This window comes from Heliangelus exortis, chromosome 1 (genome assembly GCF_036169615.1).
Source record: "Heliangelus exortis chromosome 1, bHelExo1.hap1, whole genome shotgun sequence".
Taxonomy (NCBI): domain Eukaryota; kingdom Metazoa; phylum Chordata; class Aves; order Apodiformes; family Trochilidae; genus Heliangelus; species Heliangelus exortis.
Window position 1 is genome coordinate 17,021,817 of NC_092422.1, and position 24,574 is coordinate 17,046,390.

Here is a 24,574-nt window from a genome sequence, read left to right on the forward strand (position 1 = left end):
ATTCTATTACTGCTACTGCTGGTACAATAACAGCATTCCCCCTTAAATATCCTTATGTTCACCACCCACCTGTGTGGAACATGCTTTGGGTAAAATACCCTCTGTATTGTCACACTACATCAAGTGAAAGAGTTCAGCTTGGGGGGGTGACATCGACTGTGTTTGATTCAAACAGACACAGCTCAGATTTCTACAGAAAACACAGATTTATTTTGGCTTTCCCCAGCAGCCTCTGAAACAATTGCTTAAGCAAAGAGACACATTAAGCCCAGGATTCACCTCGAGATTACCCACCTTGTGAAACCACAACCACAGTGCCTAACAGGGAATGAAGATGCATCACACTTTTTTATTATTATGTCCCCATAACAACAAGTGAAAGCACCCTCTAAAATTGCCTTAGACTACAAATGCTGCACAAAGCTGGCACGCTAAACACAGCTTGTAAATCTGATTTAATTGTGAATGGTAGAGTGAATAATCAGAGCTCAGCAGCAAGCCTGATTACACATGAACGCTATTCAGACTGCTCAGCACTGCTCCCTTTCTCCTTCTCCTTCCCCACACTCATCCTGGCACAGCACAACATACAGAGGCAGACACTGTGATCCTGCCTGCAATCTCTATTTTTACACAGCTGCCCATCACTGATGTGTTCCAAAGCAGCTTCCAGGTAGGTGTTAAGATCTGTGGTGCCTCTGTGACACGGCCACTGGAGTTATGCACATCCCATAGGACTGAGGATGAAACAGGTGGAACAGGCAGATGAGATGCATGATACAGAGGATTCCTTACCCTCTCTCTGCCTGTCTGACCTCAGTGACTTAAGGGATAGAGGGCAACATTCCCAAGTGCCCTCACCTAACAGGTATTTGGCTCTGCAGGTGTCATACTCACTTGGACTTGGCAACAACCAGAAGGTCTGTGAAGAGGAAAAGGTGTCTCTCCTGGGTTTGCAGACCTGTCTTCAGCTGCACATGGCCATCCAGGATGAATGCTCGGTCGTGGCACATGAAAGATTGCACAAGGGGACATGCCTCTGGACTGATGGGGGAGAAGCAGCTTTCTCTGCAAAAGGAAATAAAGGGAATAAGGAAAGCAAGTCAGCTGATTGCCTGTGAGTGAGAACCAGGCAGGAGCTTCTTACATATGCAACCAAAAGGCAAGTTATTTGACCACATTTCAGTGAGAGGGACAATGAAGGTAATTCAGCAGTCTGATTCTGACATACAATCTGTTAGGTACTGTTGTCACTGAGCCTTGTAGAGCCCAAGCACATGGATAGCATTTAGCAATATTTTAAATATAGCACTCTCCATTTTGTCTATTTGTATTTTGTCTCTTGTTGTACTGAAATCTTAGAGAAAATATTGCACCTTCTGTAGGCTCTCCATAAAGAGAGAGATGTGTCACAAAGGGATAACTGCACTTTAGTCAGAAAGGGAGTTGGTTTTGACCAATTTAAGATCAAATTAAGGTTTAAGGTCAAATTAAGGTTTAATTTGTCTTGATTAAGACCAATTTATAGAAATTATTCAGAACCAAAGACAGCCATAAGATGCAACTGGACCTTGCTAGAGAGAGACCATGTACTAGATGCAACATGAGAAGAGGCTGCTCATTCTTTCTATTCTAGAACAAGCATTGAAGTAAGATCCCCTTTGTGGGGTTTGGTTGTGTGACAGGAGCACAGCTATGCTGGTCTGAGGCTTTGTGTATAGGGGCTTCTGGATAATCCAAACCCAAGCCTATGGGGGGCAGATCAGGCTCCCTCCTGGAAGACACCTTTTCCAGGGAAGGTTGCAGTTCAAGGTTACTGATGATGGAGACATGATTCCCTCAACCCCTCCTGATCTAACTGTTCTGCATGACATTAAGAAGTTAAAATGTTAGAGAGACAGAAATGAGGGTTTCTCCAGCATGTTGGTCAGTTCACTCACACAGCCAGGATATCCCTGGTGTCTGAGCCTTGCCCTAACACATCTGTTTATATGTGATGGTCTGAGGGGAAATCACTCCTCCTTTAGGGCTCTCTAGAAGCTGGTTGCAGGTCAGGCTCTGCCTTGGAAAGCCAGAGATGTGGCCTCAAATTCTTCTAGGCAGGTGAGAGAACTGAACCTGGGTCTCCTACACTCTGGTGTACCTTAAAGCATGAATTTCTGGATTAAAACCAGGACGCATCAGTACATCTACTCATTACTTTTAAATGCAACTTTTCAATTATACGTTTTCCCTGGAGGTATTTTCCTTTGACTGAATGAATCAGTTAATTTTTTTTCTTGTTTTTTGGGGTTTTGGTTTTTTGTTTTGTTTTGTTTTGTTTTTAAAGGCTAAGCTAAAATTTGGCAGGATGAACTTGGCAAGGAAAGGCTGAAGAAAGGCTTAAGTGAGCAGCTTTGCAACTATAGTTTATTTATATGTTCCCACTGGAATGGATAACAAACACCTCACAACTTTGCTAGGAGAAAGGAGAAATGAATCTTATACAGTAAAAGTCACAAAATAAAGGTGAGAGATATGAAAGGAAACTAGAGTGAGCAGAGGAAACCTTCAATGAAGGTCGTAAACCTTTTTGCACCTCTCTTAGAGCCTGGCTGATTCCCAGCCCTCCTCTCCTTGATACCTGTGGCTGGATTACTCAGGAAATTATTTAGGAAATCCTGACAGCTGGGAGAGAAAGGATAAGCTTTGAGATTGTCCTACATTAGCAGGACACACTTTCACTGATCTGTAAGGAGCTGGTGAGGATCTCTACCTGCTGGGGAGAGACCTGTTTGTCCTTGGTTTCTCCTTTCTAGCTGGGAGCCTGAGTTTTTGAAAGAATTTCTCAATTTAATTTGACTTAAACTGTGTCTTAATCTTCTCTTTCATTACCTATCTCTTCAGGGAAGAAAGAAGAGGAATTACTTTCAGAATGAATAACGTGAACTTGAAGTTTTTTGGTAATTCCTGAGCAGAAGAGGTGTTCAGGAGTGTGAAGGTTAAAGAAGAGAAGAATTTTGGTCTAGTTCAGTAGTAACATATGCCACGTGGCCACCAACAGGAATCAGGGAAGCAGCAAGTGTCTCCTACATTGCTACTTTCATGGGACTGGGAATTCACCAAGTCACCAGCTTATCAGTTCCTGATAGGTTACTGGGACTCAATTTTATAAACTCCCTAGCAGCACTTGGCACAGAAACCTAAGCAGAGATCAGGAATGGTCCCCCTGTGTGAAAGTCATGCATGGCCTCTACCTCACAGGTTAAATGAGGGAAATAGTCTCTTACATTTGAATCCAATAAACAATACTGAGAAAAAGCCCTTTTATGTGACACTGCTTTAACAAATGAGAAGAAACATTCCTAAAATCATACTGAAGTGTCTTCCCTACAGACTTTCCTGTAGGTTCAGCCTCTTGTGTATCCATACAGGCAATTCTATTTGGTTATTCCTGCTTATACATTTTCTACATCCTGATCTGTTAGTCCATGAACCTCCCAAATTAAACTAATCAAAATCTTTGTCATGTAGCTAAGCAAATGAAGGTGCAGCATGTTCATGTATGCCAGGAGGGTCAAGCACATTGAACTTGGTTTTAGAACAAGAAAATGCAACACTATAAATCTTTTTTTTTAAAGAAAACTGACTTCTAACACAGTCCCTTTCAAGCCTATCTACCATCTGAACTCTAATAAGCACTCACATATTTTAATAGACTTTACCTGATTAGCCATATTTTTTTCAAAAGTGAAAATATGTTCTTTCATTGAAACAAAATGGAAAAATGAAAGCCATCAATTCAAACAGATCTTCTAAAGCCTCAGGATAGAGGAAGATGGAATAAATTCACCAGCAGTTACAAAAATGTCTTTTATAAAGTACGCTTTTGATCGCCTCAATTAATGTTCCATTGTTACAGGAATTAATCTCAAGTTTTGTCACACTCAAGAAAATGCAGATCAGCTATACCCTCAGGTGTGGGGATTTATCTAAGAGAGGTATTTTTGGAGTTCACTTTTTAATGGCTCACTGATTTTTCTGACCATTAAATGGGTCTAATTTTGAAAAAGTGCTATGCATTCAAATGCTGATTCTTTGAAAATTCCTTTGATAGAATTATGCAAAATTCATAACTTAAGTCAATGTAATTTCTGATACAATTTTAAAAGTAAAAATCAGCGATTTAGGGCCTTGTCTGCCTTCCATGTGTTCCCCTAAAAGTCATTCTATGAGTAACGTGTAAAAACCCCACAAAGTAACATTGGGTGGGAGTGTTGGTATGTTTGAGGGTAGGAAGGCTCTACAGTGGGACCTGGACAGGCTGGATCAATGGGCCAAAGGCAACAGTATGAGGTTCAACCAGGCCAAGTTTCAGGTCCTGCATTTTGGTCACAATAACCCCAGAAAACACTGCAGGCCTGGGGAAGAGTGGCTGGGAAGCTGCCCAGGGAAAGACCAGGGGGTGCTGATCAACAGCTGGATGAATGTAGGCCAGCTGTGTGCCCAGGTGACCAAGAAGGCCAACAGCATCCTGGCCTGCATCAGAAACAGTGCGGCCAGCAGGACCGGAGAGGTCATTGTGCCCCTGTACTTTGCATTGGTGAGGCCACACTTCACACACTGTGTTCAGTTTTGGTCCCCTCACTATAAGAAGGATATTGAGCTGCTGGAGCATGTCCAAAGAAGAGAAACTAAGATGGTGAAGGTTTTGGAGCACAAGCCTTATGAGGAGAGGCTGAGGGAATTCATATTGTCTAGTCTAGAGAAAAGGAGGCTGAGGGGAGGCATTATTGCTCTTGACAAGTACCTGAATGGAGGCTATAGTGAGGTAGGGGTTTGTTGTGGAATGTTAGAGAGGTTTGGAGAATGTTGGAGAATATTCCTGAATATTCTCGAAGAGATAGGGGGTGCGACCCCTTTATTATGCCCAACCCCATGTTTGGGGGCCAATTAGATCGGCCCATACTCCGGTGCTACCTGCACCAGGGATTCGCTGTGCTACAGGTAAACACACCGGGTGTCCAATAAAAAGTTATGTTGGTGGCGGGGGTGTGGTCACGGAAGCACTATATAAGCAAAAGTTGCTGCGCAATAAACCAGAAGTTCGTTTATCAACCATATTGGTTGCACGCATTTTCTTTGCCGCTCCCGCAGGGGTTGGTCTCTTCACCCATGTAACAAGAGATAGGATGAGAGGAAATGGACTCAAATTGTGCCTAGGGAGGTTCATATAGGATATTAGGAATCATTTTTTTAGGGAAGGAGTCATCAGGCACTGGAACAGGCTGCCCAGGGAAGTGGTGGAGGCACCATCTCTGGAGGTGTTAAAAAATCACGTAGAAAAAGCACTTGAGGACATGGTCTAGTTGGCTTGTGGTGTTGTGCTGACGGTTCAACTTGATGATCTTAGGGGTCCTTTACAACTGTAATGATTCTATGTACGTGTGAGCAAGTGCTTCACAGGTTGAGCACAGAGTGGCAGTGAATGTCAACTGGTCACTAGTGAGGTCATGCAGGGCTCCACTCTTGGCCCAGTCCTCTTCAACATCTTTATCAATTACTTGGACACAGGACTGGAAGGCATTTTAAGCAAGTTTGTGGATGTCACAAAATTGGAGCAGCAGTCAATTCCCTCAACAGGTTAGAGAGATGGGTAATCATTAGACACAGAAGTTTAACAAGGACAAGGGGCAACTTTTTCCAGTTTTGTGCCTACACACATAGATCCTGCAGTTTGCAGCATAAACCTAATCTTGTTTTGGCTACAGGCTAGAGAGGCCACCAATGAGAGCACTCACCAGCCCTCATCAAGAGGAATTCCTCTAAGGAATCAGCAATTTAATTTTTAGGAAAAATATAGTAAATGAATTTTCAACTTCAGTGTCTGTCATAATGCATTTACTTTACCATCACTGAGTCACAACACTGGGCTAGAGCAACCCACTGGGAGAAGCAGGACCGATTCCCACCCTTTCATGGCTGTTAAAAACAGCAGCTGTCTGCACATTAGGAAATGTCTACAGCCTACCCCATATTACAGGTTTTACCAAAACAGACATATCAGTCAGCCACGACATATGATGTATGACCAGCTGAGATACCCACAGAAGCAAGCCCCATTCAGAAGTCAAGTTTCTTAATTTTCTAATAAAGCTTTTATTGAGAATCAGGTAATAATCTTTGCACTTCTTTTCTGTGCCTCCTCCTCAGAGCCTTAAGCTGCTACAACTTCCTTGAGCAGGAATGTCAACAGCAGCTTAAGTAGATGCTTGCTTCATATTTTTGCTAACAAGGCAGGGTCTGATAACTGGAGCTTGGAATCCAAGATGGTTTACTGCTGTAAAACCTTGAACAAATAAGCTATATTACCCATATTGTGTGGCTAGAGGGCATTTTACATTCAAGATAATTAACTTAATGAGGTATTGAGAACAATTCTTTAATCAACCAAAAGAGCTCCAATTTAGTGTGCAACCTTTGTCTTTCCTGAGATAAGGTGGAGAAAAAAAAAAAAACAAACAAACGTAACACAGCAGGGAGTGCTGATCTGCTACAAGTGCACTCAAGTCCAGTATTAATGTTTCAGGACTTCAGTACATATCTAATTTAATCATAAGAGATAGTTTGGATGTGACTTGTATCCTGGCCAACCTGACAGCCTCGTGATAATGGATCATAGTGTTCCATGTGAGAAAAAAGAAGAGTGAAAAGTGAAGTGAAAGAAGAACTTTTTTTGTACACAGAAACCAGACACCCATGCTTGGGACTCAACACAAGAAAATATGGTCCTGCTTATGCTCCTGGTGAATTTCAATTGTATTGTACTGACAGCTCATTTAAGTGCATGGTTTTCAAAAAGCTGCTCAGCGGAGCCTGCTCAGATGCCATTACCTGTTTGGCATGGCCATGCAAAGACCTGATGGCATCAGGACTAAGCACTTGCAGTTCTAACCATAAATGAGGCTGCATGCAGACAAGGCTCAACCACACAGGGTCTGCACCCTCAGAGCCCTATTTAGAAAGGAAGATTATATTAAAAAAAATCCTTTGCATGTTTAAGGTGGTAATGACACACGACTCTCACTGCCTTCCAACCATGACCCATGCCCTCAGGGACTCCCCCATGTGCACAGGATATTTGGTGCTTCTTCTCGACACACTTTCCATCTAAATTTATGCAGCATTTTAGTCTTAATAAATAATAGTTATACCTGGAGGGTGAAAGTAAGCACAAAAAGTATCAGCCTGGAGGGTATGAGTGTTTTCCAGGAAGGAGGTAGGTAAGATATGGGCCAACACAAAGTTAGTATGCTGTTGTAATCTTACACTGACTATTTATAGAAGGGACTTGGACAGACAAGCGTAAAACTCGCTTCATCACATGGGCTGCCAACCCATTTCTGAAAATCTGCTGTCAACTTGATCCCCACTATGCTAAGGGAGCTTCTTTCTGAGGATGCTGGGCATGTTTGCTTGCTGTTATCTATGGTAAATTATATACAGTTGAAGCATCACTTTGTGAAAACAGTGCAGCATTCCAGAAATAGCAAATCTATTTTCTACAGCACCATGTTAAAGTCTTCTAGGCCATCACCAACACATACAGCAGCTTTTTTACAATGAAATAAGTGATATGTGCTCAGTTCTTCAAAAAGCATTATTTACTTTCTAAGTATTAAAATACCTTTTACAAATAATGTATTTGAACAAATCTGAGGCAGTTGTCTGGATTCAAAACACTCATCTCTGTGCTTTCTCCCATGGATTACACCTGTGGTTCTCACAGAAAGCCCCCTGCACAGGCACACATTAGCCCAAATCCACATCCTCCAGCACAGGGCTAACCCCACTCTACCTGTGTAAGTGGCTGGACACCAATAAAACACAGTGGAAAGCACCCCACCCAAGATAAAAGAGTGTCTCCCAACAGGCAGAGCAAGGACAAACCCCAGACAATGGAATGAAGATTAATATTAATATAGGCTACAAGCAAGTTTTCCTCAGATAAGTAGATAAATTTACATTTCAGGACAGAAATCAAGGCTACATCGTTTTTAGGAAATCAGGTACCATTTCTGCTTCCAAAGGTCAGTGCACATATTTTAATTCAAAATATCTTGAAAAAATGTTCCAACTTAAAACTATTTAAGGATTCTAAAAGTTGTGTTGTAAGTATCTGAAATCATCTTCGCATTTTGTCAAAACCTTATTAAAGTAATAAAAATTGATGATGAATCAACATGACCTGTACAAAATGTTCAAGGTGTTGATGCAATGAGCTATTATTTTTCTGTGGTCTTCCAAAAACCAGTAAACGATTAAGATTTGTGGTAAAATATCACATAGTTGTAGGGTAAAATGCATCATTAAAAAAAAATAAATCCTCATACAATTCAGGATGGAAGCTTGGCAGCTTAACTGAAAACAAACTGCACTTAAGTAATTTCGACATAGCCAAAACTACAATATTCTCTGCAGAGCAAATATGTACTGCAGTGTGGTGGATGGAGACAGGAAACACACTTGTGGTTTGGTTTGCTTCCAAGGTTTTTTGTTTTATTTTAACGAACAGCTGCAAGGTGTTTACTCTGAATATTTAGCACAAAGGCAAAAATTCTCTATTGGTATAAATTAGCACCATGGGTTTTGGTCATATTTTGGCTGTTTCTACAAGAAAAGAATTTAGTGCAAGTTCCTTAGATCCAACTGAAAAGCTCTCGCAGTGTGGGTGTCCTCCAGCCCTGCAATGCAGCTCTGGTAGCAATCAGCAAGTCCGAGGGGTTTTGGTCCAAGTCCCCCTGAGAAGTTTGGGGGAGGACATATTCACATGTAGATGTCAATAAAACCTTTTCCAGCCTTTGGAAGAATTGATCCTCTACCCCTCACAGCGGTTCCCTCTCACTTTTACTGACTGACACAGCATCACCCCCTTGAGTTACTCTTCCATTCCAGTTTCACCAGAAAAATGCCATTCCAGGCACTGTCTACCCAGACAAAGGTTTCATTGTTTGGATGGAAAAAAATATTCAGGAAAAAAAGTGACCTTTGGGAGCCAGGAGGGTGGAAAGGGAAGAACCCTGACTACTTCATACCCATCCCAAGGAGGTACACAGGGGAGCCACTCTGGGATCTCAGTGTCACCTATGTATCCCTAGGAGAATCCAGAATTATTTTAGTAGACTGAGGTGATAAGGTGTCTGTCCTACCTTAATATTTTGAGAAATCAGCAATCACAACTGGAACATTTAATCACACTTAATCACAATTGGGACATTCAAAAGCCTTGCTCAACTCTGTAGATGTTGAGTTACCTCATGAATGAAATTAACCTTTCCTTCAAAAGAGTGTTTCAGATATCTTCTTGCAAGCTGTATTACAAGAGTTCAGTGCAGGTCATGTAACAGCCAGGAATTCTGGGCTACCTAAAATAGAAAAAAAAATCTGCAGGCCTCTGCAGACACAAGTCATTTCAAGCTGAGTTGCACACATGGAAAGACTGGTGTGGGCACCTTTATAAATCCCTTCTGGACCGTTACTTATGGCTGTCAGTGAGCCCATGTGTCAGTATCTGCCTGCCTTATCTTCTGCAGCTAAATGCTACACAGCCTGCAGACAGGAAGAATAAGGCACTTGTGTGACCATGTACTTTCAACAGGGAAATACTGCATTTTCTAGGTGACTGCCTAGGTTTATTGCCTGTCAGTCACCTTACACAATTATTGGACAATATCAGGAGGGCTGCTCAGAGTCTCTCAAAGTCTCAGTGCTCAACAGTCTTAGCCTCTGATATTCCTACTCTCCAAGAAGTAATTCAGTTAGGCTCCTTTGCCCCTCAGCCCAAACCACCTGGGTAGAGTCCTGCATTTAAGCAACAATGACTTTTAAGAAAATCAAATGCATTCAAAACAGCGCAAGACTTCAAACATGTGGCCAGGTAAAGCAATCCTGAAGTCCATCAGCTGCTGTTCCCTGATTGCCCCTTTTCAGGAGAAAACTCATTGGTTATAAACAAAGTAATCATAAAGTGGCCTATAAATAGCTGCAAGTACAGCCTTTAAAAGATAAGCCTCTTCATCACTCTTCATGCTCCCGCAAGCTGTAGCTCTCATTGAAGCTATTGCTGCCTGGCCTTGCCTGTATCCTCATAACTGGGGGACACTGTGGGGTGAACTCCACAAAGCTCCACAGCAGAGATGAAGAGAAGATCTGCTCAGTCCTCACATGTGCTTAAATTTCAAGGACCACTTCCCTTTGAGGGATGGACAACATGGGTGGTGCATGGAAGATTGGATTGTCACTTTACTGTACCTGTCTGGGCAGTAACAGGAACAAATCTGGCTTTGGTTTGCCTCAAGGGCTTTATGCCATATTTTGATGCTAGGACTACAGCGCAGGAATTATCCTATTATAGTGAGGGGATTACTTGATATGCCTGCTGCTGCCAGCTATTGCAAGTATAATGACCCAGATTCCTTATGAACAGCCAGCAGACAAATTAGTTGCAGCCACATGCACCTGTTTGCTCTCCTGTAACTGCCTACATATTCAACAAGTTTTTCACATAGCTACTCCAAAGGTTAGTCAGAGGTTTCTATTCCACCAGTGATCTGAGTGGAAGAAAAAAGCTGTTCGAAGCACAGGCCAGGAACAGGCATAAAGCAGGAGCCTAGAAAAGGGGGAAACACAAGAGCCTTTCTCATGACAATGTTTTTCTCCATGATTATTTGAGCCTTTGATATACCAGAAGAGCTTGCTCATGTCTGATTAGTGACCTCTTTCTAGAAATGCATGTCCCACTTGACACACCACCTACCAGGAAACTTGGCTCTTGGACAGCAAAACTGAGGGGAATGAGCTGGAGGGGCTCAGCAGCTGAACATGTTTCCATTGGAGCTCTAATGGCTGAGATGCTTTGCAAAGCATTGGAGATGGTTATACTACCAGAAGAAAATGTTGTGAGAAGGAAGGTGTTTGAAAATTCCTTAGCTCTGCTTATTCATTCAGGTGAAGGTGTTTACAATACTTTTCTGTGTTTTCTGAATAATGCTGCCATGAAGACCCAGGATGCCCCTAGATGTACTGAGGCATAGATGTACTGATCCAAACCAGCACAGTTGCCTCAGAGCTTCAGCTGGGGGACAGGACAGACTGAACATGTCTGTGTCACTGGGTGGTAGGCAAAATAATCCTGGGAACAGATGTGTGCCTTTCTGCTGTCAGGTAAGTACTTTTGCCATTCATCTAAAGAGCCAGGCTTGCTCCTATGAACACAAGATTTTTGGTTCCAGGAACATTGCATAAGACCCTCCTTCAGCTGAGGAAGGGAGAAGGAAAGTCTACTCACTCCAAATACCTTCTTCTTTAGTAGTCAGATAACTCTTCTGGGAAGCACAGTATGAATTGCCTAAGGAGGAAGAACTGAATCTGCATGATCCATTGAAATCACATTGCCTTCAAGGCCAGGAGTTTCCCAAAGAGTGATTGTCTGTGGGGATCTGCCTAAGGAGCGGTGAAGAAATACCTAGCACAGCTTACTCTAAGCTTGCTAGATGGCACAGACTTTGTCTCTCCCTGTCAAAACAGTCAATGAGGCAGACTCCTTCCCACTTCAGCCCTGATAGTGCATGTTTAGAAACCACTGCCCTAAGCAATTATTGAAAAAGACTCCAATAAAGTGGATTCAGACAGGCGTTTAAGAGACAGAAGCATTTGTAACTGCTTCTGTGAGGGCCTTGCTCTTGCCCAGGCAGATTAAACAGGGTCTGTGGAGTAGTGGATGAAGCTTCTCCAGAGCCTCACACGAGGTGTTCAGTTCTTTGACACAGATCTATTTTTGGGATGTACTGACACATGCAAAAGCACAACTCTAGGTGTATGGGTGCTCTCTGGGCAGTAGAGTCCCTGAAGGACAGAGACACCGGGGAGGTCAGGCAGCTGCTGAGATTATGGTTTTTAAGTCATGGTTTTATATTCAGGTACATAAATTATTCCCATGTCTTGCCCCTGAGACTTGTTACCCTTTATTGGACTTTGCCCCCAGTGCTCAAACACTGAACACATGGGCACAAAAGAAATCTAAAGACAAACTGTTATTCCCAACATGTGATTAAAAATTCTTCACCAGCAGTTTTGTGCACCATGGGGAAGGAACTGGAAGAGGAGAAGTAATGTCATATCACCTAGGAGGAGAGTTCAGTGACTATTTAATGCTGGCCCTTGCCAGAGGTGAGAGCAGCAGAGGCTGCACATCAGCCTGCACATCATTAGAGGCTTTCTGCTTGTTTACACAAGATAAATAATTGCAAAGCAGTCTAAGAGAGTTGGTCTGTGATTTCCTCAGGTATGCTGCTGCCCAAACTGCTTAGCCAGACTATCATTTGGCAGAGATTTTATTGTGTAAAATCAGGGATACACAATGGCTGGACAACAGCTGCACTTTGCCAAACCTTAAGGCTTAATCCAAAGATCCCCTCAAATGGCCTGCAGCCAAAAGCACATGTGGACAGGGAGACATCTGGAGAAGCAGAGCCCTGCACTCATCCCAATGAGCAGTGCTCCTTTCTGTCTTAGTCTTAAAACTGTCACAACTCTTCTCAAAGGAGAATCGGCTTAAAGCACTAGTGTTAAACTATTAGTCATTTATTGTAAAATTAATCCTTCATTTAAACTTAAATCCCTCCAAAACCCTGCTTCCAAGCCTTACTACTTATCACTTCCAGTGCTTTTCTTTTAATAAAAAAAGGAATCGTTTCTCTGAGAGCTCATTTCCATCTCCAGATGTACAAACATTGCTATAAGCCAGTGTGTATGTCATAAATGAAGAACTGATGGGTTTTATCAAAAACAAACACAGGCACAAATACACACACATGCTCACACAGAAAACAAAACAGAAAAAACACAGTGGGGGGACAGGAATGCCAATCTCTAACTTAAAAGGCCATTTGAGGCCTCAGAAAATTCACTTTGTTCCTTGTTAACAGTTAATAAAATTTTATCCTCAGCTATTACTACGCAAAAATAACTTTTGCACTCAAGCACATGATTTCAGGAAACAATGCTACAATGTCATACTTACCTTAAAACAAGCATGAATTAGAAATACTATAAAAATGATAGATTGTACAATATCATCACAAGTTATTTTAATTATGTGCAATCCCATTAAAAAGGAAGAGCAATTTGATACATATTAGTGTATTTTTAGAAAGTCAGTTTTTACTGAAATTTGTGTTTCCTTACTTTGCATGCAGAAACATGACATACTGAGGGGAGAAATCTGGGGAAGTTCTGAGACAGAGGTTTATGCTTATTCAGATTAAGTATAAAATATACAAAAATGAAAAGTACTCATGAAATGGAAAATTTCAGGTAAAATTCTGATCATAAGTGTCAAGGCAAAACTAAACCAAAAAATTTAACCCTGAAACAAAGGAGTTTTCATTCACTTTGTTGACTGAAACTTTAGGAATAGATTTTTTCCTCCATCTCAATGACTAGAAACTCGATTTCTAACCAAGCTGTGGTTTGTATAACCACATGACTCCTGGAGCTGGAGCTTTATGTAAAAGCTACAAAATATTACAAGTCAAGATGAAATTAACACTGCCTGTACTTAACCCCTCATACAGAGAAATTCTAATTTGTGGCTGTTCTGCCATTTTTCTTCCTTTCTTTCATAAAATGGCTCTTACGTATTCTTGAGTGTACTGGAGACGCTCAGAAAAAGAACTTCGAAATGAGGAGTGGAGGACACAGGGCTGCTCTGCTCCAGGGTGCTGCCACTTTGATTTTCACCTGGGGAAACCACTCTGACAATAGTGACAACCTATGTGCTTCCCAAAAAACCATGAGCCCTGTGGCTTCAGAAAGGCTGTCTGCCAGGGCTCCCTTCCAGGGCAAGCCTCTTCCCAAGGGTGTAGGATTAAGAGGCCTCCTCCCATGCCATTTTGGTGGCCAAGGGCACAGGGGGAAGCTGTGGAGATGTTTCAGTTGTGCATGTCTGGCATTGGCCAACGGGCCCATTGCCCAAGTCAGCCTCTCACAAGCCACAGGGCAGTGGGTGGAGGTCACATCAGGGAGCGGCCCCCAGGTAGGGCCCTGGCTCACCCGATGGCCATGTCTGCCCCTGGTACTTCACACCTTCCCCCCCTGCACACAGCGCCAGTTTCACACTCACTTGTCACCCTCTTAACCTCTTCACTCGCCTCCATTTTTCAGTCTTCACACGGTAGCACCCCCAGCCAAAATCTGATGACTGCATTCAAAAGGAAGAGAAGTTAGGGCAGGATCTGGCCATACCCCCTCGTGTCCTTGTGTCGGGCCCATCCCTCCCCACACCACCACTGCTGGTTGTGGTCACTGCCTTTGGAGACAAAACTCCACACTGATAACACCTGAAACGCACACAGGCACCCACAGAAACGGGAACACACACACCTTTGGCTGATGACCTTCGGCTTCCCCAGTTTAGCCACCAGGTACCATCAGTCTCACACCATCCCCAGGGCTGTGCCCTGCAGCAGGGTGGCCCTAGGCCATGCCTCCCAAGCCACCATCATTTGGCCAAACCACAGTGGCCATGGCTGAGGATCCCACCCCTCCACCTGACAGGTTTTGGTGTGTGGTGACTGATGTGGTGAGACAGCGGTGAGATGACCTCACTCATGGGGGTACAGTCCTTGCTCTGCACCCCAACAAATGCTCTCATGTCGCCTGTGGGGCTGCATGAGAGCAACACCACGATGGCTGACGGGTGTGCAGCTGCTTGGGGTGGATGTGCCCAGGGAGGCCTCATCCTGCCACAACCATCACATAAAATGGCTGTGGGGGCGATGAGGTGGCAGGTTGATCCTCTCGATGCCCTTGTCTTGCCAACCAAATGCATCTCGTGGAGATTACTTTGCAAGGCATAATTATTCGCTACCATGGAAACAAGTGAAGAACAAGCAAAATAATGATTACAACCAAAATACCTATTTAACAAGCTAGTTACTTGCAATTAACTTTTATTCCCTTTTTTATTCCCAGGAATCAAATTTGCCTGAAACACCAAATACTCATCTTCCTGGTGAAAAAGAGACTGTTACGGTCTTCTGGCAATTTACATTTATTAGAAGTCTCTATTTTTGTCTTCATCTAGTCACATAGCTTGGATCATCCACATATCTTCTGACTAAAGCCCTGAAAACACAATGTCCAAGACTTTGGGAACACTCTGTATTTGACGAGCGCCAAGTGGAATGTATTACTAGATTGCACATATGATCTTCGTTATCTGGGATATTTAGCATTTGGCACGGGACTCCTGGAAGATAATATGCCAGAATCACTTACTGTGCACTGAGAGAAGGAAGAGCAGCCTCTCCATGAATGGCACAACACTCCTGCCACATATAGAAAGGGAAAAAAATACCTTGGAAATCTGTGAAATGTTCAGTTTTTACCTCTAACTTTTTCAACATAAAAGCTGCATAGTAAAGTTGGGAGGGGTGACTTTTTAGGTATTCCTTTTCATATTCTTTAACATTTTAGTCATAAAATATTTTTTTAATTGTGCTCTTTGTTCTGGTTTTTTTTGTGTTTTTTTTTTTATAGCCCTTCTTTCTAGCTTACACCAAAATAGCATAATAAGCATGCTTCACACTGTAATAAAGAATAGTTTCATTACCAATATTTTAACACCTTTAGGGAGTAGACATATCTATAAATAGTCATTCAGACTCAAAAATTGTGAAACTACATCATGAATAACTTGCAGCATGTAAAAATATCACTTTCAAAGGACTAGAGAGGTATGCGTTAGGAAAGTGGAAGCTGCCAGCAACAGCAGCACAGAATTTGGCTGTCCCAGTGAAGTACCCAAGGTGTGAGCAAAAGTCTGCCACAGCAGAGCAGACACTTTGTAACTTGGGCTTTGTCACATGTGAAAATTGCTCTGAGGGACAGCAGAACAAAGGCTGAAAATTTGGCTTGAAACAGGTCTTTATTATTTGATATCCATTATTTTGAGATGACAAGACCTGATGCTTAAATCCAGGCCTCAGACATTTCTGTTTCAAGCCCATAATTTGTGTTGCACTGCAGTATGTCATCAAGTTGTGAAGTTTTCATTAAAGGACACCAAGAAAAAAATAAGAGGAAAATTACAACTGCTTAACAGATCCAAGGCCAAACATAACTAACCAGAAACCTTTGTTGATTTTGTACACATTAATGGAGTTAACAATCAAACTTGTTATCCTGCATCTTGGTATCAGCCAAGAAAAATATCAAAAGCTTATTTTCTAGTGTATTTCTGTAATAACTTTGCTCAAAGTAATTCCAAAGAGGATATCTGACAATGTTAAACAGTCCCTACATGTCTATTTTGTCAGGAAAGAGAAACCATACTGAAAAAAGAGGAAGAGAAGTAAGAACAGGAGGCAATGAACAGTCTGCATGTTTTCATCTCTTGGAAGTAAGGGTCCACATATATATATATATATATATATAAGCACATATATATTGTATATATATATGCATATATATATATATACAATTCCACTTTAATATCTGTACTGTTTACTATGTTCCTCTGCTGCCTGTATCTACAGGTAACTGAAGGCAGAGATTACAGTGTGGTCACTCACCTGTGAACCATCATGCCATGCAGCCATCCCAGGTTTCTTCTGCAGGCTAAATATCGTGTAACTCCTTTTATATGACTGCCATGGTAAAGGCAAGATTTGTAAGGAAGGCTTAACTATCACTAAACCTAATGTTAACACTGGGGAAAAAGAAGACAAGCTTTTAAGCACACAAGACTCAGATTTGCTTCTCCTTCACAGCCGAAGAACAGGACAATGGCACAAACAAGTGACTGCTTTTCCCAGCTAGATTATCTTGCCTCATTTACATCCTTGTGCCATCACAGCTATAACACCACTACCATTAAAAAACTTAAATCTTCAAAATGCTAAATAGCCATCTCCAGATGTCACAATGGTTTGTTCGAACAAATACCATTAATAAACTTTAAAATGCCCCAAGTTAAGTCTGTCCAAAATAGATGCCACCATATTTTATGAAAGTGCCCTGTATAAAAACCAAGGGCACCTGACATATAAAGCGATCTAAAAATATGAACCTGCCTTTTTAAGCTACACACTTGTTCATTCATTTTAACAAATACTGAGATGAGCCAGCTGCTGAGGTGAGAGGATTCATACAAATCCTTCACAGATGTTTGCTAAATTCAGATAGGAACTTCATTATCTACAAGTCATTAATCAACCACTAACGTGCAAGTGTTATGGTGTCCCAGTATTAAGGTTCACTGCCAGAGGAGAATAATGGATTTTACAGGCTAGCTGTGTCTACAAGAAGGGGAACTGAGGGCTGAGACAGGTCTGAGGTAAAACATGTGGAGGAGATTAGAAAACATGAGAAGTCATTCTGCTGTTCCTCAGCTTGTCGTAAGAGAAAGCACTTCACAAGAGTTAAGCATTTACACAACAAACTGAGTGGAAAGTTCAAACTCATCCATCAGTTTGGTGACGAAGAGCAGTGTGTTTTGCACAGCCAAACAAGGAAGTCAGGAAGAGGTCAGAATTACTGCTCCTGTGAAAAATAACAAACACCATCCTAAGTGTTACCTTCTAACTGGTAGACTTCGAAGCTACAAAATCATCTGCTCTGGCTCTGGTGTCCTCAGACCCCACTAAGGCCACAGGCTTCAGTTCAAAACAAGAGGAACAGCTATACTGTTGCATGCCACAGGCAGCAGTAGGACACGACTTGAAGCAGCATCCCTCAGCTGTGAAAGCAGCAGGTCCATCAGGTAACCAAAGCTTTGCCCTAACTGCAGAACAAGGCAGTGTTTTCCTCTCCTCATTCTTCACTACAATGTTTCTGCCAATTGGCTTGAGAAAAAAATCCTTCCACACACCAAGTCTGGAAATAATTTTGAACCAGGTTATACAAGCAAGACATATTTACACTTAAGAAAGACTAACACTTTTTTGTGAAAACGTACATGCTGAGTAATAGCCCAACTTCTGATACTTAGAAAGTAGGCAATAAAAAAAACAAAACAAAACGGAAAAAAGAATTTAAGAAGAATGTTTGTCTGAACCACAGCAGGCAGACAACAGAAGATTGAAATACAAGCATCAAAGACAGTTCATTCTCTTAATATTGAGGAACAAGTCTTGAAGGGAAGACATGGAGACATAAGCATATAAACTGCAGGGAACCCTCAAGTCCAAGGGCTGAGAGATCCCATCTCTTGTCCACTGTATCCTCCAGTTATTGTTACTGGGCATAGTAATACTCTGCCTCTAATTTCACAATCTGACTTAGGAACATCACCTATGCCCAGAAGGTGCTACTACAATTATACAAACATAGCTACAAATATAATGAAAACACATTAGCAAATGAAAAATAAATATGGTAGTACAGACAATCCAAACGATTCCAGTATTCTTATGAAGGTGTTGCAGAACAACCATTCATCTTATTTTAAGGGTCTGAAAACAAAGTTAGAGAGAGGCCACGGAAGAAATTTTACAGGTAGAACCAATACAAGTGTTGCTGGCTCTCAGTTCTAGGCTCAGGCCACTGGACCACACAAAAAGGTGCAAACACTTTTAGGAATTTTAAAGTTTCTTCTTTTATGTCATAGCCAGTAAAAAGACCTGCAAGTAGTTTCAACTAATTTTCCTTTCCTATTTTGCAGGTCTGATGTTTTCACAGAATACTTTCACAGGTTTCTGAAACAGTGTGGAGAATTCTCCATGACAAATATGAAACCAGGAATTAGTTAGATCAAATAAAAAAAACTTACCAATGCTCACACACTGATTACTAACACACCACAGACTAGGAAACAATATTCCTTACAAAGCCATACTTTAATTTCTCTCTCTGTTTCTTCAGAAAGAGCTCTACACAGCTAGAAGCATGAACAGCCTACCAGATGGTTCACATCTTGATAAACACTTGTGTTTTGTAAGTTCAAAATCTAATGAACTGTAGTGCAGGAAGAAAAAGTGATGTATGCAGCATGGTTCCAATGGCACGTCAGGGCTAGAGCTGGACAGCAGACTAGCTCCACAGAAAGTCTTGTTTCCAGGGTAGTTTTATGTTGGGGTAGGGAGGGAGGAGGAACAGGTGATCCTGACAGAAGCTGCAGACAAAAACCACTGAACACTTCACACCTGCACACACCTGCAGACTCAGCCCCACAAGCTGCTAATGCTTGATGTCAGAAGGCTGTGACCACTAGGTCCTGGCCCACAGCATTGTCCTAAACTGGCAGGTGCTTCCAGAGCCCTGGAGAGACTGTATCATAGAGCAGGCCATGACAGACACTTAGCTCAAATGAAATTGTACAGTCCCACAGTAACTACTCCTGAGGTTTGCCTGGCACTGCCTAAGTGCACAGGGCATAAAGTAGGACACATTCACCTTCTTCTCCCAGTGCTATCTCCCCAGCAGGCAATCATAGCCAGCCACAAATAGCTAGAACTGAGCAGCTCAAATGCTGCATGTCCAGCTGCAAACTGGGGAGCAGTTCTGCTTGTCCAGTTGGGTATAAACAGCTTGGTGTGACAGCACTGGGGAAACACCTCTGGGAGATCAGCCAGCATCTGGACTGGGTCTATCACACCTTTCAGCAGGCTTTATAGCTGTGCAGCTACTGAGCAGCCTGAATTGTGGCTGACAACCTGGTGTGGCCAAGAGCTCAAAAACATTTCATTTTTTGGCCTGAGAAACTGCAAAACAGTACAGCCAGCAAAACTCTGACTCACCTTGAGACTGATCGTGATCTGTTAAGTGCTTTGACAAAGATCAAAGATGGTGCAGACTGGCGTCTTTGGGCCAAACTCTTCATTTTCTGATTGGAAAGAGAAAAAAAATGAAACCATAGGTGAGATTCAGAACAATACCTGCATGCATAAAGAGACATCACAGCCAGACTCCTACTTCAGACCATGGGAAAAAGGTTGAGTTACTGCCAGCAGCAACCCTGGAGGGGGAAAATGGTTCCAAAACACCACTTATTGAGAAAAAAAGAAGCACAATCAGAAAGCCAATGATAAACTGGTTAGTACCAGGTACCTGAGGTGCACTGAACACATAAAATAAACACCTAAAGCTTGTCCTCAATCTTGTTTTGTCCCTTATTACTTTACTTTAAATTTATCAAAAATCCAGGTGGTGGTTTAACACATTTCTGTGTCAGGTCTGACATACCACGAATTAAGGTTTGGATTCTATCCATCTAACCTTTTGTGCTATGTTGGGCTACCTTTTATTTCCATATGTTTACAGGTGAGGGCATTTTCCTCCCCTACTCATTAGCTGGAGCATTACATCTTGTTTCTCTGTCGTCATTAGTGACTTTTTTTTTTTTTTTGTCTATTACACCAGCCTGGTGAGCTGCTGAGAGATCATAAGCAGGTGAATATTTGACATGGATAGTTTGGAAGAGACCTTAAAGATCATCTAGCTCTTACCTCCCTGCCATGGGCAGGGATGCCTTCCACTAGACCAAGCTGCTCAAATGGAAGTCACTTGTCATGAAGTCTCTGTTCTCAGGCAATGGCAAAGCAAGAATTTCTCCCTTTATACTAAAAATAACCACTGCCTACCAAGAGCACATATGCATTAGGGAACCAATTCTTCTGCCAATGCATGTGCTGAATGTGGCAAACATTCTGTTTGGGCAGGTGCACAGCATGCTCCCCTTATAGAAATTAATAATACTACCTGCTTTACTTTTGACAAGTGCATTTCTTCTACTCATTGCAGTGAATTTGTTGTGTCATTTTTTTGCTTCACCTTTTATTTGTGTAGAGCACACACTTGTTTGTTTTGTCAGATATTCAGTTACAGCCATTGTGCAGCAACTGTTATAAATTCAAGTGTCTTTTCAATTCACCTGTAAAAATTATGTCTTCCTCCCTCTTCCTTTTATCAAAAAATAACCTGTTCAAGACTGATAAATGCAGATGGAAACATTTAGATGTCTTCTTTCTGATTGGGCTATAACTGGATAATAACCCAATCTATTACTAAAAAAATAATGTCAATTTTTCGCTAGTCTTGAAAAGGAAACAAACAAACAAACCAAAACCAAAAAACCAACAAAACATGCCCCCAAAACAAAATAACAAAAAAATACCCAAAGCAAAACAAAAAAAACCAAAAAACCCCAAAACAAACAAAAAAAAATCCACTTTGCTAAACTTTTCCAGTGAATGAAATCACTTTGTCTTACTGCTAGAAAATCTGAAAAGCTGTTAGCAAAAAGTAGTGTATCCACAAATAAAAGGCAAAAAGAGACCTGTGTAAGAATGCAATCTTACTTCCTACAGAAAACAAACCACAGATTTCACAAAACAGGGTTTTTTTAGGAATTTTATTATAAAACATCAACTCCCAATTGGAAATTTACTGCAAGTCTCATTACTGGGTAGGTGGCTTTCAGGGGGTGGTTAAAACTAGAGCATCTCAGCTCCTGCAAATGCAGAGGAGGCTTGGTTATGATTTCAGAGATCTTAATTCCTTTGACTTTTTAGGTCTGAAAAGGAAGCCACAGGAAAAAAGGCATAATTTTAAAAGCTGTCAATTATGGCCATTTTTTTCATGCTTGGGTTAGCAGTACTGAATAGTGCCTGTGGCAGTGAGATTCTAGTCTTGACTTAAATATCTGAGGACCAAGGTAGAGATTTGGACTACAGCAAGTTTAATAATGCTCAAAAGACCTGTAATGCAGGTTGGAGGGGATCCCAGAAGGTTTCTGGTCCAGCCTCTTTGGACCTGCTGAGAGCAGGACCCATTCGAGAAGGCTGCTCCAGACCTCTCCCAGTCCACATCTGTGTTATCTCTGAGGATGAGATTCCACAGCTCTCTGGGCAACCTTTTATTACAACTATGAAGCAAAGCTTAACAAAAAAAGATCCTTAAAACATATAAAGGTCACTGATGGGACTTGGAACAGGAAAAATTTCACAGAAAAAATGAAGTGAGTCAGGTCAGCTCCAAGCAAATAAAAACATTACAGAGAGAGACTGACTATAGACAGAAAGGGTGTGTTTGTGTGTGTATGTAGTGTTTTTATTTGAGAAAAGAAGGTAAGTGACTATCATAGAATCATAGGGTATCTCAAGTTGGAAGGGACCCAAGATAACTTGAATTGAGTCACTCAGAGAAGAAAGAAGACTCATTCTTGGCTAAGTTGGACCCAGATGCCTGTTCTCCTGAGTTTCACTGTATTTAGATGTCCAAAGATGTCACCCTGGCAAGGAGGAGAGGAGGATACATCCTAGACAGATGCAGTGAGTACAGATTTTGGGGGGCAAAAGGAGATGCAATGACCAATTATCTAAGCGTGGGACACAGAGAAGCTTTTCTCAACATGTGTCACACATCATAACCTTCCATTTTTTCATGTAAATATTAGAAAGGTCAACACAGAGAAAAATTTTCATACTTGCTAGCTGAGTTTTGAAAAGGAATGTGAAATGTATCATAAAATCAGTATCCATAATGACTGTTTACAGTGTGCTAGATGCAAAGATGATAATCTTGTATCAGTCAGGACAAACTAGAGTTATTTTTGCTTTCCTCACATTTAAAAGCTTGACTTCCTGCCCCTCTACTCTCCAGTTCAGGTTTAACTTCATACTTTTTGCATTTCTGGAGGTGGTTGTCTTGACTGCATTTTAAACAGAAACAAAAGTTTTGCCTTTTCAGTTATTGGACTGATGGTACACTTTAGTATTTGGCCAGTTCCTCATCTGGTTTAAACAGACATAAGTTTATAGATTTCAAAAGAACAAATTTACACCAGATAAGGATCAGGCCTACACTCCGAAACACTGTTTTGTCAACCATGATGGTAGGTGGTTTATGAGCACATTAGCCCACCATGCTGAACAGTAAGCTTGCAAACCATCACTGAGTATGTTGCCTCTCCTCAGAAATCAGAACCCCTGTAAATTACAGGATTACAGTAACACTTTCACAAATATCTCAGAAGTCATAAGCTGGAGGAAAAATCTATTCCTGACAGATAGCATTTTGCCTCACAGTCAAAGAGGATACTGATATTATATGGAATTTATGTAAATTAATAGATTGAGTTATGTGATATTAATCCCCATTCTGTGAAAAAGGTAACATGGAGCAACATCTGCATGATGTCCTCAAAAAAAACTGGAAATGAAGATAAAGCACTCTCTTGTAATTTGTGTATATCACTTAACTATCTCAAACTTAAGAGAATGACAGAGCACAAATTAAATAAAGAATGCATGAAAAAAAATCACAGTACTTACTGCTTATTTTATGGTGACAAACAACTGAAGTAACAGATATACAGCATTTGCAATATTTTACAAGTATCTAGAGAAGGGATAATCCGTGTAATAAATGGATATCCCACTGCTGCTACTGCAAATGTGTAGGAGGTGGGAGCAGGCAGGCTAAGGCAGGAGCTGTGTGCTGGGGTTGCCTGGGAGCACAGTGCCCACACTGCCAGGCTGTGGTGCCTGCCTGATATGATGGTCAGGTGTGTGCAGGAGAATTCCTCTCACCCAACGTCAGACTTGCACACCTGACCTATTTGCTGAGTGCTCTTTCAGTAGTCAACAGAGAAAAAATGACACCAGCACACAGTTCCTCTTGTTCTACAAGTGCCATCTTCCCCCACTGACTGTAAGAGAAAACAGAGGTGACCAAGAAAATTGAGTTAATCAGCTCAATCCCCTTCTTGCTATCTGAGCAAAGGACAGGGAACAGACATATTTGTAAGTTCAGAAACATAGGGAACAATTGTCTCCTCAGAGAGTGGTTTGAACTTAGGATAAGAAAATTATATTACCCCATGTCTATTTAAGAGATTCATGTATGCAATAGTTGAAAAATGTATTCAACTCCTGACTGACAGGTGGAGGCAGCAGCAATGCCTCCTCAGCAATGTGCAGATACTGTTGTAAAAGCCTCCCCAGAGATGAAAGGATTTCAGACCCCTGATTTACAGGCTGGCTCCAGAAGTGGGTCAAGGTTGGGACATGTGCCTGGGTCATTTAACTGTGTGACAGAGACAACACTCAGATGTGCCAATACCTTGAGATGAGGATTGCACTCAAGTGGCTAAAGCTCTCCCTCGCACTGCTTTGTTTTTCTAATAAAAGGCAGCCTGATTTTAACAAAGCCTACTCTTTAAAAGTGTCTAAGTTAAGGATTTCACCCACTCAAACTCTGTTCTTGTTGTGTGAGCAACAAAACCCATCTGTGGCACACATTGATGGTGCAGTTAGCATGAAACAAAGCACAGAACACAAACCTTTACCAAAAACTTTGAGGCAAAGTTCAACTACCTGCCTGACAACCAAAAAATAAAAACAAGCCTCAGCACCTAGCAGTTAATGCTCCAGGACAACTGGGTGTCACTCTTTCTCCTGTATCACTGGGCTACTTATGAGTGGCAAAAAATAATCTTTTGTCCTGCATGCCATAATCCAGGATTTGTTAAGACTTACAGTGTATGATTATCTAAAAAGACCAGAGATAACAAGAATCTCATAGGCTGGTAAAG

General features: G+C 41.6%; 1 protein-coding gene across 2 annotated transcripts in view; it reads right to left on the reverse strand.

Annotated features, from left to right (window-relative positions):
- ARHGAP20 (Rho GTPase activating protein 20) overlaps positions 1-24,574 on the reverse strand; it is a 61,024-nt gene that overhangs the window by 31,146 nt on the left and 5,304 nt on the right. For both annotated transcript variants that reach the window (XM_071735118.1, XM_071735109.1), the window contains exons 2-3: positions 19,779-19,864; positions 898-1,068 (exon numbers count right to left, since the gene is read on the reverse strand). In XM_071735118.1, coding sequence (XP_071591219.1) covers positions 898-1,068; positions 19,779-19,864 — 257 coding nt within the window. The remainder of the gene's footprint in view (positions 1-897; positions 1,069-19,778; positions 19,865-24,574) is intronic.